This window comes from Podarcis vaucheri, assembly GCF_965113315.1.
Source record: "Podarcis vaucheri genome assembly, chromosome: 10".
Classification (NCBI taxonomy): Eukaryota; Metazoa; Chordata; class Lepidosauria; order Squamata; family Lacertidae; genus Podarcis; species Podarcis vaucheri.
In genome coordinates this window covers 43,057,934-43,070,409 of record NC_138748.1, presented here as the reverse complement: position 1 = coordinate 43,070,409, position 12,476 = coordinate 43,057,934, and the positions used below count along the sequence as shown (strand labels likewise).

The window sequence follows — 12,476 nt, the reverse complement described above, 5'->3', positions numbered from 1 at the left end:
TGTAGCTCATACCTATCTCATCACTTCCGCGTGCTGTTTTGATTCTCTGCTGAATGGGGGATGTGCCTGGAGCCTTATCAGAGGCTCAGGTTGTTAATCACGTCGGAGGGCGATTCCGAAGGACTCAGCCGGAGGAAGATGAGCTTTATCAGCTCAGTCGAATGCAGATTCCGACACATGGTTCAAAAGCCCCATAGGAAACACTATGCTGCTGTGAAAAGTGGTATTTTCACTGGGAACTAAGCAATCAACCATAATAAATAATAATAATAATTTTTTTATTTATATCCCGCCCTCCCCAGCCGAAGCTGGGCTCAGGGCGGCTAACAACAATCAAAATAGTTCAACATTCTAAAACATTCATTATAAAATTAATTAAATCAAATTAAAATCAAATTAATGGCAACCATCAAGCAAAATTTTGTGCAGATTGCCAGAGGAGGGGGTCAGGCTGCGCCCTGACAAAAGGCCTGGTGGAACAGCTCTGGACAATCAGTTGGCCATATATTATGTTGACAAGGGTGGTTTACCTACAGACTACATTCACAAATATGGGGGGAGGTGAATATTTCTTACTTTGATTGCTGCTATGGGTCTCCCACCGTGACACCAAAATGTTTTTTGTTGGGCAACAAAGTCATCCATTTTAAAAAATAGGTGGTTTTGTTGTTGTTGTTTTAAAAAAGAACACTCTTGTGGGTTCCCTATTCCAATTCTCTGAAGCGAAAATGATCGTGACCCCAACCCAAATTTGCCCTTTTAAGAAACACACACACAAAGAAGATCAAATAATTATCCATGCCCATTCTTAACCATGGATCAAAATGGTCCTCAGCCTGAAAGAGGTTAGTCATGCCCAATATAGACAGTGTTCACCATTTTATGCCCTGCAATGAAGACATGATGTAAGCATCAGCATTGCACAGAATATCAAGTAGAATATATATTATCAGTGTATTTTTACATTTCTCTTTTGGGTTATAATCTCAAGCACACTTACAATTCAGTTCTAACCCTAAGTAAATTCCAGTGATAAGTATACATATGCTTGCAGTCCTAACCAAGATGAAAGTCCTGCTGAATTCTGTGTGACTTACTTATTAATAAAGCCATTAGGACTGGCCACTAAGTCGCTAATGCATTGCTACTATACCAAGGCATAAAGTACAAGCTAGCTATTCAGATTTTAAAATTTCACACGTGCTCTTGCATAATAACCCTGCCCATGTGCTTTTAACAGTGGAATCATAATGTGAGTGTTCTAGTGATTAAACCCTTTAAAAAAAATCAGATACTTGCTTCATGTCAACTTGACCTAAATAACCATTTTCTGGGGGTTGGGGAGCACAATTTTAGTAGCTGTGCTTTATCCTATATCTTCTAATGTGGGTAGGCAAACTAAGGCCCAGGGGCCGAATCCGGCCCAATCGCCTTCTAAATCCAGCCCGTGGATGGTCCGGGAATCAGTGTGTTTTTACATGAGTAAATTGTGTCCTTTTATTTAAAATGCATCTCTGAGTTATTTGTGGGGCATAGGAATTCGTTCATTTCCCCCCAAAAAAAATACAGTCCGGCCCCCCACAAGGTCTGAGGGACAGTGGAACGGCCCCCTGCTGAAAAGGTTTGCTGACCCCTGTTCTAGAATATAAAAAACAGCAATGATGGCAACAATGAAAAAAAATACCAACAACACAGGCCATGAAGAGAACCCAGTATTTACCAGATTGAGTTGGAAGATGTTCTCTCAATAAGATTCCACCTCCCTCTGAACACAACAGGCAGGATCTTCAAAGACTTTTGCCTCCTCCTCCAGGGTGAGGAGTTGCCCTCCCATCCTTCCCACGGTTCAAGCATGAAAGGTTGGGTCTCTGTTTTGCTCTAAAATCTCCAACTTTTTGAACTGTTTTGTGTTTGTATCCTCTTCCCTTTAAGTTATGAGGTGTTTTTGTGTGGGTTTGTGTTCCCCCACCTATCTCAGTCAGCAAAAGGACTTAAAAAGATATCTTTGTATTTCCCCATTTGTGCTGGGGTTTTCCCTGTTCTTGTGGTTCTTTTCCCAGCACTTGGAGGCTGGGGGAAGGTTTCTTCTAACCCTGACTGACTGATCCCTGGGCACTTTGCATGTGGCTATTCGTGCACTACTGCATTGATTGGACCTGCCATTACTCATGGCACTTTCTTTTTTCTCAGCAATGGGCCCATAATTACTCAAGCAAGTGGGGACCCCATTTGAGCCAAGTCTAGGGCTTGTGGCTGGATTTGGCAAGTCCCATACTCACCATCTCCAACAGGACTGCCTTTGAAAGGGAGTTCAGTGCCTGGAATGTAGGTGTTCCTTTTCTCGTCTATAGCTGGCCATTCCTACTCGCTGTAGGAGAGTGCATTACTCTGTAGGAGAGTGCTTTTGGGACCCCTGCCCATTCAGAGCTGGTGTGGAGCAAGGCTGCATCGGGGTCTCGCACTCTATTAAGTGGGACTGCCAACTTTGGTTTTGGTTTCCTTGGTAAGAGGAGACAGGACAGGTGGGCAGGTCTTTTCCTACAGGGTCTTCAGTGTGCCATTGCAGAGGTGTAATTTGCTACATAATTCTCTTGTACATCTCCCCTACACCTCATTTTTCACCTGTTAGTTCTGGCTATTTCATTGCCTTTTATAAGCACACAGCGTGTCTGGTTGAGGGGGTTCCTTTGTTGTCATGAGTACTCATTACCAACATTCCCACCAATTTCTTCTGTGCTTTTGTGGGACAGGATTAATGGCTACCCCTGCTGAAATGACAGAGGCGGCCCTTCACCTCTCAGGGGATGATGAAATGTCTGACTCAAAATGATTCTGTGCAGATACAATTGGCTTTCATGGGCATGTGATCTCAGCTTCTCCCAGTGTCTACAGTGGCGGCAACAGGTATCCTCTTTCTTTCAACCTCCTGCCTTTTCCCCTGCTTCTTTCTTAAGAAATTTATATCTAAGGAAATATCCTTATCATGGTCTGAGCACAATAGTCAATGTAAGCGCACAGCAAAGTGCACAAATTCTTCTCACAAGGATTCCAAGCACCACAAGAGTGAATTCTTGCAGTTCTAGCTCCTGAGAGGGGTAGAGGATTCTCCCTTTGGTTCATGTCTCGATATCTTCTCACTCTAGAGACCAGCTGTCCTCCAAAAGTTCTAGACTAGAGGGCTAAAAGGTCTGCTTCTGTTGCCATTACTCAGGAGCAGGCAATGCTGACATTGGCATCCACATGTCTGGGGGTCCCTCAGTACAAGTGGGGATTCTTTCTGTCATGGGCACCGGAGGAGAACTGTCTGATTTGAACCAGTCACAATCTAAAGTTGTAGAGGAAGAGGGGTTGTTGTCCGAGGAGCAACATTGTCTTTTCTCTTGAAGTTTTATCCTAAGGCACATAGGATTCTGCAATTCAGTGGTGATGGGACGCCCACAGCTGATTCTTCCTCTCCAACAGGTGCTGGGTATGTGTGTGTGTCCCACTCTTTGACCACCACTCTTTTCCTGCCTCCCCCAACGAGGTCTGAATGAAGAAAAATCGCTGGAGAAAATTGTTGGGCAGGGTTGACCAAAAAAGGAAGACTTCCAACCCTTATAGCCTTCTTTCTTAGCCCAAGGCAAGGCTTCTCTCTTACCTTTGTCTAGACCCTCAAATTTCAAAGCCTCCTGATTCCATAAGGGTGGCCAGAAGTCTTCTTCCACCTGACCATGATTAGTTCAGTCAGGGAGAAAACATCTGATGCTGAATGAGGTGTATGCAATTCAATTTGAGCATGCTTCGTTATCATTATGTCCCTACCCCTTGATCATGGCAATTTGTGAAGCATCCAAATTACATGAGGGCTATTCAACACCTAGTGAAGATAAATGCAATAGCATCTGTTCCCCCCTCAAGAGAGGTCTGGGGTCTAATAATTCTTTTTCTTAGCGTCTCAGAAGCACAGGGCCGTTTGGGTTATTTTGGACCTAAAGTGGCAAAACTAGTGTTTAATAATAGTTTTAAATGTTGTAACCTGCCCTGTGACCTTAGGGTGAAGAGAAGGTAATAAACAAAGATAAAAAACAGTAGTACAAGAAAACAAATCATTTCTAAATGGAGACCATGTGGTTCATCAGAGGCACTAAGAAAGGGAGACTGGATGGCCTCCACAGACCTTTCTGAGGCATATCTCCATGGTGCTCTCAGCCCGTCACTGGTGCTTTCTACAACAACCTCTACCAGTACCGAGTTTTACCCTTAAGCCTCTTGGTGACACCAAGGATTTTCATGAAGATACTGATGGCGGTGGCAGTTCATCTCCAGAGTTGCTCATATCCATCCTTATCTAGACACCTTGGTGAGGGCCCCATCAGTGGTCAGGTGCTAGATGGACACCCAAACAATAGATTGCCTTCGCAATCTAGGGTTTCATGTTGAATCAAGAAAAGAGTTCCCTGGTTCTGACTCAGGTTCTCACTCAACTGGGGGGGTGGGGGTGGAGACCTCCCGGATATGTTCCAGTTCAGGAAAGTAGAATTTCCATTTTCAGAAGAGAAGCAAACAATATAAATCTGTTAGAAATGGGAACTGGTCCAGAAGTAAAAGCAGCAGCTTTTAAAAATAAATGTCAAATAAAAGCTTGGGAAGTGTGGTGTAGTGGTTAAGAGCGGTAGTCTCATAATCTGGGGAACTGGATTCGCGTCTCCGCTCTTCCACATGCAGCTGCTGGGTGACCTTGGGCCAGTCACACTTCTTTGAAGTCTCGCAGCCCCACTCACCTCAGAGTGTTTGTTGTGGGGGAGGAAGGGAAAGGAGAATGTTAGCCACTTTGAGACTCCTTCGGGTAGTGATAAAGCAGGATATCAAATCCAAACACCTCCTCCTCTTCTTCTTGGAGTCCATTCAAGCCTTAAACAGTAAAGGTAAAGGGACCCCTGACCATTAGGTCCAGTCGTGACCGACTCTGGGGTTGTGGCGTTCATCTCGCTTTGTTGGCCAAGGGAGCCGGCGTACAGCTTCCGGGTCATGTGGCCAGCATGAATAAGCCACTTCTGGCGAACCAGAGCAGCGCATGGAAACGCCATTTACTTTCCCGCTGGAGCAGTACCTATTTATCTACTTGCACTTTGACATGCTTTCAAACTGCTAGGTTGGCAGGAGCAGGGACCAAGCAACAAGAGCTCACGCCATAGCAGGGATTCGAACCGCTGACCTTCTGATCGGCAAGCCCTAGGCTCTGTGGCTTAATCCACAGCGCCACTAACCTAAGCCTACATTCTAGATTAGAAAAGCAACGCAGGAATGTGTTGCTCTTCCCTCTTACTATAGTATAGAGGCACAAAATTTATTGAACTAGTGATTAAAGATTTTATTTAAAGAGCTTGCCTCATATAGGCTCCTTACACATTACAAACCATGAAGGCAAACCTAGACCAGTAGTGCCCATATTTATGGCTGAACTGTTGATGGCATAGTACTTGATGTAGTGTAGTGACCTTTAAGCTTGTTGCCGCAATTCCTAAAGAAAAATATATGGAACATGTCAGGCCAAAAAGCTGTCATCAGCTGTTTAATCTTTGTGTAAGTTACCATCCATCATGAGAAAAGGTTCATTTAAAGAGATGTGGTAAACAAGTCAAATACCTTACTGCTTCCATCAATCAGATAGAATCGTTTGGCATTTTAACAAGAAGTAGATGGGATTTTCCTTTTAGACATAAGTGTGATAACAGCAAATTACCAATTAGCACTGATAATTGACCAAACCCAATTAGCTGCCATGGCTTTTGTACCATTCAAGCCAGCAGTGAAATAAAAGCAAAATGGAAATTGTAACTTTAAACATTTATTTGTGAACTGCTCTTTAATACTGTATTTAGGAATTCTGTTTCCTGGATCCGATACCCAACACATACAGTGGTTTTATAAGTAGAAGGAAGCTTAGCCTAGCCCTAAAGCTTCTGAGCATGATTGGTATTTAACAAAGGTCTTGCTACCATCTTGTGGTTACACTGACAACTGCAAGGAATCGCAAAGGAAAAAACACTAGCTACATACAGTACAAGGAAACAGCACATGCAGCCTCTTGCATTTCAGGGCCACTTGGTCACATGATTTACATTTTTCTCTATAGCTGTGCAGATGTATATCATGTATGAAATTAATTACATTTGAAATAGTTCTCGCTTCCCTTCAGCTGTTCTCCAGACCAAGTATGGTGATATCAAAATGCAGCAATAATAAATAAAGTAGTCTCTATTTTCCATATTGCATCAATTTAACCTACAAATATTTTCCACAATCAAGACCGTAATATAGTAATGTTTACCTTTTCATACACACCACATATGTAAGCATATGTTGCACACCATCCTGCTCTCAAGAACAAAAAGGCAAGCCTTCATTTGCCACTGAAGTAGCAATGTTTCTAAAACTATCCATAATAAGGATAATTAATCTCAGAACTTGGGTAGGAAAACTAACCCATCGGGGAAGGGACAGGAGTACTATAGTAAAAAGAGCTGTGCTATTTGCAGCTTCTTCCCAACTACTCAATGTTCAACTTAACATGTCTCTTCATGCTCAGTCTACCCATACTCTGATACTAGACTGATATGACCTACTTTGCTGTCAGTACTATATTCTGGAGATCTATTTTTAACTAGCACCAACAACAGATGTGTTTTACAATCTGACTGGACTGTGTGTGCCTATCCATCAAAAAGGCAATTAATGTTCTAGGGCTGGTCAAGTTACCCATCCTCTTTTTGCGCAGATTGTCATTAAGGCTCTGCTTTACTCAACAAAGCATAATTGCTAAGAGTCTACTAGACACCAGCATAAATGCACAGGCATGTAAGAGACACTTGCACCATTTTATGCTTGTATTAGAATTCAGAAGCAATTCTTCCACTTAACTGTAGTTGCCAACCTGCAGCTGAATTTCTGGAATTAAAAGCCTTGTCCCATCAATTAGTTCTGGAAGCACAACATAGATTTACATTTAACTGCCTTTCCATATTGACCTGCTGGCCATTTGACTGTCTGATTAGTTTCCAAACACAGAGTATTGGAAACCCCTCACAAGGCCATACAGACATACTGGATAAACCAAAGATGCCTATCTAGAAAGCCCAAAAGGTGGCTTCTCAGTCCTTGGACCAATTTGACTATTTTGAAGCTATGTAATCTCTGCTTCTAGTGCCCCTGTCTTCTATTCAGTATTATTTAAACTTTATTTCTGAAACACACACAAACACACGCACACGTATCATTATTAACTATAAATGACATGCGGCATCATTTTTAGTTTTTTAGTTCACCCAGAAATCACTGATAAGTGAAAAATAGAAAACTTTATTCCATGATACTGGAGTAATCAATGTAACTTCCCATTAACGAACTGAAGGAGAGTGCAGAAACTCCTGACACGTGACCAGCACATATTTGCAGCATCCGGAGCAGCTGTCGAGCTGTGGAAATCCTGGTACTCTCACACTAAAAGAGGGAGAGAGAAAAATCTAATAGTTGTAAGGAAGCTAAGGCCGATGCTGAGACAGAAACAGTCATCAATATACATTTGCTTCATGTAACTGATAAAAACCAAAAGGTCACTAAAACCAAACCTAAAAGATAGGATTACCCCACTTATACTTAGCCTGGAGTTGTCCCAGTGTGCTAGAAGTCAAAAGGAGGTAGACTGCAATACAGAAAGTATCTGAACAATGTCCCGGGTAAATAAAACAAGCATCAATTTCAGTTCTGCAACAGATGGAGTTCTAAACCAAGCAAGAAGAGATGAGCCATGTCCCACCTAAAAGTGGTGAGTGCAAACATGCCTGTATTTGAGACCTGGTTTGCTAACACAACCATAACTGAGAGCAAGAAAGGAAGGAATTAAAGGATAGCTGGATTAAAGCAGCATCCTGCCTTTCCCCAACATTGGAGCTGAAGAGATGGACGGGACCATCCTAGCAGTTGTCCAGTGATCCACCCGTCTTCTCCTAGGATTGGGCGGGAGGGGGCAGATGTTGTTTGACTGATATGTTGCCAAGGACCATAGAACAAATTAGCAAGCTCTCTGGCATGCTTTTTGCAGAAAGGTTGGTGGGGTGCTTCCTTGAGTATGTACACAGTACATACTTAGGACAAAAGGAACACCCGATGACTACAATTTTAGCTCAGTGAGTAAGGAACCGTGGACCCCTGGTCAAACAACGTTGACAATTAGCTGTTTATCTCTCTTGTTTATCATTTTAGGTTTTCCAGACCCATACCTCTCTGCACATCCTTTTAGTCATGGCCAATGGCCAATGGCCACAGTAGCTGAGAATGGAACAAGAAGTGTACAAGCCCGGATAAGATACAAATTTGCAGTATTGGTTCACACTACAGTAAAAAAATAAATCACACAGCAAACCCCCCAAGAATTCTTACTTTCAATTCACAGAATAGAACAGGGCTGCAGTAACAATCTGCTAGCTTCAAGACAGTGTCCACGTCCACACTGATTTGATTCTTTTCACATGCTATGAAAGAGAACAAAAAGAAATATATGTTCAGTCCTGTTTTTCCTGATACAACAGTATTTTTCTTGTGATTTATGCATATTTATTTTCAGTGTGCATTCAAATACCAAAAATATTTAAAAAACAACAACCTTCAAACATTAAAGCCAATGCTTTCTAGTATAATTGTGTAACATTAGTCTTTTAGTGGATGTAGACCACAATTTGGATATCGGACCCACTACAGAAGATCAAACTTGCATTTTTAAAAATGGTTCAAGTCATCTCTTAATAATGAAGCAGGAGTGCACCATTTTGAGGACTGAAGAGGAAGAAAACAATGTCAACAGCAAAATTCAGATGGAATCCTGTTACATTTGGGGCAATGCATCAGCTACACAATAAAGTTGTAGCTATGACGCTTTAAAAGCTTTAAACAATTAGCAAAAAACATTTGAAGAATAAAACGTGGAAGAAGAAATGTATTTTATACATACCACCTATGACCAGAAAGCACACTTTTCCAAGGAAAAAGTTGGCATCTACATGTAGCAGTGAAGATTCAATATCCTTAAAACTGGTTGAAAAACAAATAAAAAAGCACCCAGTGTGATAGTTGAAGCTGAAATATAGAAGTTGTGCAACACTAATCTGTGAGCTTCATGGCTATCAAGACATCTCTGTCTTTGTTTGCCACATCCATACCCAACACTCTAGCCACACTGACATTAACATTTTTAAAAGAAGAACTTCCTTCATACCCATCTTTCCTACACATACCTGTATTTGCTTTTTACATTAATCATAAAAACAATCAGATCAATTCGAGGCCGGATGTGATCTCTCTCTGCAGGTAAAGGAAGAGACCTTGTCAAGTGGCTGAAAGAAACCAAGGTGCATTTTTAGTTAAGGCTACAAAACAGATAGATTTAACCTAAAGCTTTATAGGAAGGGGGAAACAGATATCACAAACACAGATTCATTCAACTAAACCACTTCAAGCAGGAAGATAGAAATCTTATAGAACATCTAACTGAACATAAGAGATCAAGCCAGTTGCAGTTTTAAATGGCTCTCTCTAAAGTCTGAATATGTTATCTCAGGCTTCCTCAATCTCAGCCCTCCAGATGTTTTTGGCCTACAACTCCCATGATCCCTAGCTAGCAGGACCAGTGTTCAGGGATGATGGGAATTGTAGTCTAAAAAAATCTGGAGGTCCAAGGAAGCCCGTGTTAACTTTACAAGCTGCTGAACAATGCAACAGCACTATTACATTAGTGAAGGCTATACACTTTAGGCTCTCCAAACTGAAGAGAGTATCTACCACTGCCGAGTCCAGAGTGAACTGTGCCCCAGAAAACAGACACAGAAACATAGAATTGTAAAATTGGAAGGGACCCTGAGGACCATCTAGTCCAACCACCTGCAATGCAGGAATGTGCAGCCATCCTATATGCGAATCGAACCTGCAGCCTTGCTGCTCTAACCAACTGAGCTCCTACATGTATGAATAAAATAAAGAACTCAGTATTGCAAGGGCCATTAATGGGTTGTAAGATTCTGCTTGTTTTAGAACATAACACTTTCTCCATCATCATAACAACCTTGCAGTAGAAAACAGTTCACTACCGTAGAACAATGGTGTTCCATAGTAACCTCAAAACAGAAAGGAGAACAAAAAACTAGTATCTTTCAAACGGTAGTTTCCAGATTTGAGAGAAATTTAAGTTCTCTCACCACTTACATATTTATTTTAAAATCTTCTTTTTCCTTAAGCATTGTTTCTGCTAGCTGCTCTTGGAAATCTTCATTTGTTCCCACCAACTATTAAAGAAAAATAAAATTTGGCTAATAGCTGAGAAAAAAAAGGAATTATGAATAACAGATCAATTAACGAGTTACCTGCCCCAAAGTCCCCATCTCCCTCCACACCTCATTTTTCAAGTCCAGCCCCTACGCCAGAGGTCAGCAACCTAAGGCCCATGGGCCGGAAGCAGCCCACGGAGGTCATTTGACTGGCCCATGAGCCGCCCCTGAACCGAGCTGCCTGCTTGCACGCTGTGCTAAACCGGCGCAGCACTGTGTGGGTACTTGCTTCCATGGCGCTGGAAATCATGTCTGTGCAGACACAGGAATTGGCAGGCGCACGCAGAGGAATCTCCGCGGGACCAATCCAGCCCAGGCAAGATAAACCTTGCCAACCCCTGCCCTATGCCCAACTCTCTGTTTGTCTTAAGCAGCCTTCCGGGATCTGACACCCTCAGGAAGTTTTGGGCTGCAGTTTTGCTGGCAAGGAATGATAGTTGTAAGGTAAAGGACCCCTGGATGGTTAAGTCCAGTCAATGGCGACTATGGGGCTGCGGTGCTCATCTCACTTTCAGGCCGAGGGAGACAGTGTTTGTTAACAGACAGCTTTCTGGGTCGTGTGGCTAGCATTACTAAACCGCTTCTGGAGCAACAGAACACCATGACAGAAACCAGAGGGCACGGAAATGCTGTTTACCTTTGCCCCACAATGGTACATATTTATCTGCTTGCACTGGCGTGCTTTCAAACTGCAAGGTTGGCAGGAGCTGGGACAGAGCAATGGGAGCTCACCCAGTCATGGAGATTTGAACTGCCGACCTTCTGGGAGTTGTAGTGCAAAGCAGCTGAAGGGCACGAGGTTGGCGAAGGCTGGTCTTCAGTTACCCGAGTCAACAGTGGTTCAGCTTTACCATTTCACTGGATGGGAGAACTTTAGCAGATGCGGCTCCCATCACCAAGCCTAAGGAACTCCATGTCTGACGTATTAAAATAAGGGGCTCAAATTTCATCCATCCTTCCTTCTAGCTCAAGAGGGGAAAGAACTGATGGGGAAATGAGAGGGGAAATGAACTCTGTACATGGCCTGGGACTTGAACCCTCCACCCAAAGCAGCTCAGCAGCTAAGCCAACAGAAGCACTCTACTGTTTAGTGACGGTAGAGAACCAAAGCATGGAAGTAAGCAAAATAGTCCGTATAGTTAAAGCTATGGCTTTCCCAGTAGTGATGTATGGAAGTGAGAGCTGGACCGTAAAGAAGGTTGATCGCCGAAGAATTGATGCTTTTGAATTATGGTGCTGGAGGAGACTCTTGAGAGTCCCATGGACTGCAAGAAGATCAAACCTCTCCATTCTTAAGGAAATCAGCCCTGAGCGCTCACTGGACGGACAGATCGTGAAGCTGAGGCTCCAATACTTTGGCCACCTCATGAGAAGAGAAGACTCCCTGGAAAAGACCCTGATGTTGGGAAAGATGGAGGGCACAAGGAGAAGGGGACGACAGAGAATGAGATGGTTGGATGGTGTTCTTGAAGCTACAAACATGAGTTTGACCAAACTGTGGGAGGCAGTGGAAGACAGAAGTGCCTGGCGTGCTCTGGTCCTTGGGGTCACGAAGAGTCGGACACGACTAAATGACTAAACAACAACAACAAAAGCAAAATAGAAAACCAACGGGAAAGCAGCAAGGGAACCAATAAGAACCCGGAAGGCGGGCTAAAAAAACCTTAAGGCGTCGTATTGATTGGCCGAGGTGGGAGCTCCCTTTTCTAAGTCAGAACAACCAGGGCCCCGGCCAAAAGCAAGTGGGGAAATAACGAAAAGAAACTGCCCGTTTGCGCTCCCGGTTGCCGCCCTCCCCCCCGTCTCATAAATACGCACCAAAACAGTGGCAGAGTTGATTGCTGGGAGCTTGGCGAAGGCAGCCAGCGACGCCATAATCACCAGTTACAGCAGCGCGACCTCAGGTTTCAAACTGCCGCCAGTACCTACGTCACCAAACGTCTTTATACGCGTCGCTGCTATAAAAGGAGGTCGGGGGTGTGGCCTCAATAGTAGATGCATTGCGGAGTCCGGTCTTCTCTGCGCATGCGGAGTTTTGGCTCTTCTCCTGCTGGAGGGAAGAGGGCGCACGCGCGGGCAGCAAACGTTTTCTTTTCTGGTGTCTTATGTAGGGCGCTT

General features: G+C 43.4%; 1 protein-coding gene and 1 long non-coding RNA gene across 3 annotated transcripts in view; one reads left to right on the top strand and one right to left on the bottom strand.

The window, feature by feature from the left end:
• LOC309541863 overlaps nucleotides 1–8,413 on the top strand; it is a 21,901-nt gene extending 13,488 nt beyond the window's left edge. The window contains exons 3-4 of the long non-coding RNA XR_014223984.1: nucleotides 2,841–2,904; nucleotides 8,245–8,413. This is a non-coding gene — a long non-coding RNA (uncharacterized lncRNA). The remainder of the gene's footprint in view (nucleotides 1–2,840; nucleotides 2,905–8,244) is intronic.
• On the bottom strand, nucleotides 5,815–12,476 carry CENPM (centromere protein M). Of its 2 annotated transcripts, none has more exons than XM_082240051.1 (6): nucleotides 12,177–12,476; nucleotides 10,237–10,316; nucleotides 9,273–9,371; nucleotides 8,990–9,114; nucleotides 8,422–8,513; nucleotides 5,815–7,482 (listed from the first exon to the last, which is right to left on the bottom strand). In XM_082240051.1, the coding sequence occupies exons 1-6, from the start codon at nucleotides 12,231–12,233 to the stop codon at nucleotides 7,342–7,344; spliced, it is 594 nt and encodes a 197-aa protein (XP_082096177.1). In that variant the 5' UTR covers nucleotides 12,234–12,476; the 3' UTR covers nucleotides 5,815–7,341. The 2 variants fall into 2 exon arrangements, with proteins under 2 accessions (XP_082096177.1, XP_082096178.1); XM_082240052.1 differs by having other exon boundaries at nucleotides 8,990–9,069; nucleotides 12,177–12,473.

Bases quoted from the DNA above. Each gene is read 5' to 3' on its own strand.
- CENPM (XM_082240051.1), bottom strand. From the start codon at position 12,233: ATGGCGTCGCTGGCTGCCTTCGCCAAGCTCCCAGCAATCAACTCTGCC. The intron at 10,317-12,176 runs GTGCGTATTTAT...TTTCTTTAATAG, and splicing joins TCAACTCTGCCACTGTTTTG to TTGGTGGGAACAAATGAAGA. The intron at 8,514-8,989 runs GTATGTATAAAA...TCTCTTTCATAG, and splicing joins GTGCTTTCTGGTCATAGGTG to CATGTGAAAAGAATCAAATC.